This window comes from Corticium candelabrum, chromosome 12 (assembly GCF_963422355.1).
Source record: "Corticium candelabrum chromosome 12, ooCorCand1.1, whole genome shotgun sequence".
NCBI classification, from domain to species: domain Eukaryota; kingdom Metazoa; phylum Porifera; class Homoscleromorpha; order Homosclerophorida; family Plakinidae; genus Corticium; species Corticium candelabrum.
In genome coordinates, this window is record NC_085096.1 from 1,084,001 (window position 1) to 1,090,000 (window position 6,000).

The 6,000-nt window shown below is 45.3% G+C and overlaps 2 protein-coding genes across 2 annotated transcripts in view; both read left to right on the forward strand.

Annotated features, from left to right (window-relative positions):
* Nucleotides 1–205: 205 nt before the first annotated feature.
* LOC134188006 (poly [ADP-ribose] polymerase tankyrase-2-like) lies at nucleotides 206–3,933 on the forward strand. The gene is made up of 2 exons (XM_062656189.1): nucleotides 206–2,311; nucleotides 2,590–3,933. The coding sequence occupies exons 1-2, from the start codon at nucleotides 973–975 to the stop codon at nucleotides 3,708–3,710; spliced, it is 2,460 nt and encodes an 819-aa protein (XP_062512173.1). The 5' UTR covers nucleotides 206–972; the 3' UTR covers nucleotides 3,711–3,933.
* A 1,646-nt stretch (nucleotides 3,934–5,579) lies between these two features.
* Nucleotides 5,580–6,000, forward strand: part of LOC134188043 (uncharacterized) — a 2,413-nt gene continuing 1,992 nt past the window's right edge. The window contains exon 1 of the mRNA XM_062656224.1: nucleotides 5,580–6,000. This exon is cut by the window's right edge and continues 298 nt beyond it. The gene's annotated coding sequence lies outside the window, so the exon portion shown is untranslated.

Genomic DNA, 6,000 nt, shown 5'->3' on the forward strand with positions numbered 1-6,000 from the left:
GGGCGGAGCCCGCACCCTGAAAGAGGCTAGCGAGAAACCCGACTAGATAGCATGCAGCCAACAGTGAGCCGTCTACCTGAGCTGCTTGGTTTTTGGCTAGGAGATATGTAGCAAGTTACAATCATAGCAATATATACAGAGTATCCCGTATTGGCTAATTAATGTCCCGGATAAACATATTTTTGGCAGGTATGTTGTTACCAGACAACAAAGCCATGGCTTCAGAGTCTGAGACACGGATTCTGTGGCTCCGGAAGGTTCTAATGTGTTCCTTTCCCGCGGTCCATGGCCATGCAGTCTTGTGCAGGCTTGTCACAGAGTCTGTACTCCGGGTTCCACCAGTACGTGATTTTGCTCTGAATGGTCTGTCTATAGGAAAATACAAGAAAGATCAGGGCGTCTGTATACGACCCCGAGGAAGATGACAGTTGAGCGTACCGTTGCAGCACACGGCGGTGGAAGTGTGGACGTGCGTCAAATCGCACTCCTGGTACCATGTACTATTATTTGAGTCTTGATCTTTACACTAATCTATACACACTGTGTACTATTAGATAGGGTGTCCTTTCCGAGTGGTGGCACACATACAAAACAAAGTTGCATTTTTTGTTGTCTTGTTGGGTGTGTATTAGCAGCATACTGTGTTTGTACGAGCTAGTTGGCAATGGCCATGCGATCTTGTTTTACCTTCACACGCTATATCGTGGACGTACGTGTCTTGTCACGTGAGGAAAGCTATCTACGTCTTTGTGTGATTGGTCGTTGCCGTTTCGGGGTGGCCACAGGTGGGAGTGGTTACCAGTAGGGTGTGGTCACCAGTAGGGTGTGTCTGTTGGTATTTGTAGGGTGGAGTCTGTTTCAAAAGTGTTCGCAGCGTTTTGTGAGATTGTCTAGGTGAACTGAGAGATATGGGTGAATAAATAAGCTATCGATCGTGTTGATGAACGTTCTGGTAAACGTCAACGCAACGAGATGGAACAAAATGTCGCTGATGCTGCGTATAGCAATGACTGGGAGAAGGTTCGACGACTAGTTGAACAAGGAGAGAACGTGAATGATGTGAGTCGGATGGCAAAAAAGACAGCTCTACACTTTGCTGCAGCGTATGTAAATGCAGCTAGTTGTTTGTTCTTGCTGTCACGAGGCGCGAACGTCAGGCAAACAGACGAAAATGGAGATACGCCCCTTCATCTCGCTGCTTATTCTGATCCTACGGTCGAGATCTGTCAACTGTTAGTTGATCACAACGCCGATGTTAGTTCTGTCAACAATGAAGGTCAAAATCCTCTTCACGTAGCTCTTAATCGTTGGTTTGACTCTCTCACTGCCTATCGTCCACTGATAACAAATGAGAATGTGAATGTAGCAGATGCTCATGGTAACCGCGCTTTACACATAGCAGCTAGAAAAGGTCACATTCAGACTGTCCAGCTGTTAGTGGATTGTGGAGCAGATGTAAATGTATTGAATGAAGATGGACAAACACCACTACATACAGCAGCTGGTGGAGAGTATGACCGTCCTGAATTGTGTTCCGTTTTACTAGAACATAATACCAAGATTGATGCAGTGGATAAAGATGGAAACCAACCACTACACTTGGCATTAAGACGACAACATACAAGAACAAGTTGTTTGTTGCTCTCTAATAGAGCAGATGTAAATGCATTAAATGGAGATGGACAAACACCACTACATACAGCAGCTGGTGGAAAGCAAGACTGTCCTGAATTGTGTTCTAATTTACTAGAACATAATGCCAAGATTGATGCAGTGGATAAAGATGGAAACCAACCACTACACTTGGCATGTAGACTAAGGCATGCTGCAACTGGAAATTTATTGTTATCTCATGGGGCTGATGTAACTGGTGTAAACAATCAACAAAGAAAACCTTTACATTTGGCAAATGAATCCATATTGAAATGGTATGCTTCAGTTTGTGATGATGATAATGCTTTACACATAGCAGCTAGGAATGGTCACATTCAGACTGTCCAGCTGCTAGTGGATTGTGGAGCAGATGTAAATGCATTGAATGAAGATGGACAAACACCACTACATACAGCAGCTGGTGGATGGAAAGACTGTCCTGAATTGTGTTCTATTTTACTAGAACATGATGCCAAGATTGATGCAGTGGATAAAGATGGAAAACAAGCACTACACTTGGCATGTCAATGTAGTCATCTTGCAACTGCAAATCTATTGATGTCCTATGGAGCTGATGTAACTGTTCTAGACAAACAACAAAGAGAATCTATACGTTTGGCAAATGAACCCATTTTCAAATCAGGCCAAGAACAGAACGGTAAGTATATTACCCTAACTGTGTGTGTGTGTGTGTGTGTGTGTGTGTGTGTGTGTGTGTGTGTGTGTGTGTGTGTGTGTGTGTGTGTGTGTGTGTGTGTGTGTGTGTGTGTGTGTGTGTGTGTGTGTGTGTGTCTTGCTCTGCCTCGGCGCATGCGCTCATTGTCACAAAGAGAGGATGCCGCCAATTATTTCAGTGTTACAATGAAGCATAGATGATTAGTGTTGAGATGTCAACAACACAACACAAGCTGCTCTATTTGTTTTATTATGTTCTAGACAAGAGATTATCAGACAAAACGTTAGACGTTGCTATCGTGACAACCGTTCCTATTGAGCTCCAGGCTGTCAAGAAAGTTCTCGAAAAAGCAGGCTGCCCGTCGTTTTCTGACTTTCAGATACGAGGTACTTCGGACGTAGTAAAGGTTGGCGGTATGTCCACCAAGCTGCAGTTGCAGACATCGACCTACGACGTGGGCGTATTTTGTCTCTTCCAAACGGGACACCGTCAAGTCACGAATTTCTTGCGAGCAGTGAAATATGGCGTGGAGACTAAGCAAGTGTCGAGAAGTGGACTTCTGGTGATGGTTGGCGCGTGTGCAGGATTTTTTGACAAAGTAGGGATTGGCACCATTATGGCACCTTCCATAATTTTAGCTGAAGGCGGAAATCAGGATGCAGAAACGAGTGAGAGTGCGGCAGAAGCTGCATATGCTGAAGTTCGTTTAGATGTTCAAAATGGAGTTCAGGCGGCTTCACCGTACTTTTGTGGGTATGGTTGGCTGGACGAGTATCTGCCGGATGAGATGAAGGGAACTCCTTCTCCTCCGTTTCTTCAAGATGCCATTCTTGCTGAGTTGAAAAAGGTTCAACACGAGGCGATGACCGTGGCCCAGTTGCATACAGCACTCAGCAGTGCGCATGAAAGGTGGCCAACAAAAGCGACTATCACTAGAGGTGTAGTGAAGAAAGCTCTCTGCATTCTCAGAGATCCCAAACGTGGGCACGTCAGTCAAGACGGCCCCAAGTATTCCATCACAGAGGAGGGAATCCGTTTTATCGATGAGATCGAATCTGATTCGGATTTTCCACGGAGTGACCGTTCAAATCCAGAGGTCAGCCACAATACCATAATGGCAGGTGATCTTGTTTTTGTTGGCATGGCTTGCGAACAACAGGCAAAGCTGAAGGCGGATGTTCACGAGATGGAAGGGTACGGGTTTCTAAGGCACGTACAAGACCACTTGATGGCACTAAATACGTGCTTTGTTAAAACCGTTACTGATTACGCCGACGAGCAGTCGACAACGGATTATTATCAAGAGTACGGGACTTGTCTTGCAGCTGCATTTTTCTTGCACGTGCTCAAGAAAAATCCAGCTCTCGCTGCCAAGAAATGAACATTCATTTTGTTTGGGCGATCAGACAGTAAAGTTTTACGTATAGTATTTGCAGTATAGTTGCATGAATGATTGCGTTTGTGGTGTCTTACAGTTTTTGATAACAGATTTTGTATGTCCAAGGGTGTTGTTGTGAATGTAGGTCCGTACTTCTGTATTCTATAGCAACAAAAGTTGTCGATGTACTGTACGCTGATTGAAGTAAAACTTGTGTACAAACTTTCCGCCCAACGCACATGTTAGTGCCTGGAATTTTCTCTATGTCATACACCCATCTACCTCCTGGGGGTTGCCAGGCAACCTGCAAAAACATGCTTCCAGCCACGATTATGTATCTAGACGGGTTCAGACCGGGCACACCGCGTGCTGTAACAGCGATGATATAGAATGTTTCATCCTTACTCAGTGGCGTACATGGAGAGTTGGTTGGGGGTTCACGTTTCCAGCTCTAAGGCGTCACTAATGACGTCACTATACTCGTGATTTAACATCAACGTCATCTCATAATTATGTTTATAGTGTCGTTTTAATTAAGTTAGACAAATTACAAAAGATTCTAAATTTACGAGACGAATCTAGCAGAGGACTTCTATTATACGCATGCATGCACCAGGGGCGTAGCGTGCTAGACCGGGCTATAACCCCATCATTTGTAGGCGTGATCATAAAAATCGTGGACTGTAAATACGTGTGAAGACCACAGCTGTTTATAGTATATACACGACCCTTCTTCCAGTTTGGATCTGCCACTGATTCTACTGCATCAGTCAATAGAAGCCAATATAAAGTGGGCGTGTCTATAAATGGGCGTGTCTATAAAAAAGGGCGTGTCCTGTAGCATCGTGAAGTTTAGCGTCCCCATTACTAGTAGAGGTCACGCCATACGCTACGCCCCTGCATGCACTTTGGAAATGTGTGTGTGTGTGTGTGTGTGTGTGTGTGTGTGTGTGTGTGTGTGTGTGTGTGTGTGTGTGTGTGTGTGTGTGTGTGTGTGTGTGTGTGTGTGTGTGTGTGTGTGTGTGTGTGTGTGTGTGTGTGTGTGTGTGTGTGTGTGTGTGTGTGTGTGTGTGTGTGTGTGTGTGTGTGTGTGTGTGTGTCCCCACCCTCGCGTTTGCAAATTACATATGACCACACTGGAGTGGTGTCTTTAGCTGCGGCTAGAACTTCACAATGCGGCGAAAGTTTTCTCACTACGAAATCGTCTCTAGCTAGATAATTGTAACCGAAGCAATCCACGAACTTCCTAGGCCGTGATGTCAACTACAACCTCTACACAAATTTTTTAGTAGCGATTAGCAATAGAGTCCAGAGTCTAATTGAAAGTAGTGTCGAAAACTAACGAGTGCATGCATGTGGCAATGAGTCTCACATGTACCCATCTATTCCTCACTTTGAACTTCCAGTAGCGGTGGACATGGAGGGAATACTTAGCTAGTATGTATACATGCATGTAGCTACAGGAGGCATGACCTTTGTAATTACGTAAGCAAACAGCACGGCCGCATTCAAGTAACAATAGTCCCCGGAAATGACAAACCAGAAATGACAAAGGGCTTCTAAAAAAAGACAGTGATACAAGTAGGAGGGGCTAAGAACAATACAGTACAGGCATGTAGTGCCTGCTAACGCACGTTACATAGCTGTCACTGCACAGGTGAACGAACCACCACGCACGCTCTGGCTTCCCTAAAGCTAGCAACAACGTCAGAAAGAGGAAATTAAGTTGAACCCCGCCAGCCTCCTGCACACATCCGCTACTGTTTTCGTCTGCGCCTAGTGTGTGTTTTGCCACTAAATCAACGTCATTTCTGTTGTGCATCCGACCTCTGCATTACTTCCGATGACATCATTGGGCAAGTCGCACGACCTCCTCCACTGTTCACGCGCCCACCGTTCCTTTGGAGTTGAAAAAAGATTTTTGGTACCGTACAGTGTTGTCGCCAGGGCGGGGCGTTTATGTAGATCGAGCTAACGTTTGTAATTACAGATCGCAACCCAATATCTCGTTCCAATGGATCATCTCGAAGACTCTCCTCACGTGCACCGAACAGACTAATTACTACTTGGTTGTCATACAGTTGTAGGTCTCTTTCCGTTAGTCTAACTCGCTAGATTTGGTTATCTCGTGCAAAGGCTCCCCCCCCAATCACCTTTAGTCTCTCTAGGTGGTCATCTGTGGCCTAGCAGTCGAAGAAATCGGCCTGAAGTCAGCCTGATTTGGCTTTACCAGTGATGCAATTTTGTTGCTGGAACCGACAAACGTCACGTAGCTGTGGTTGCCTGAAGACTT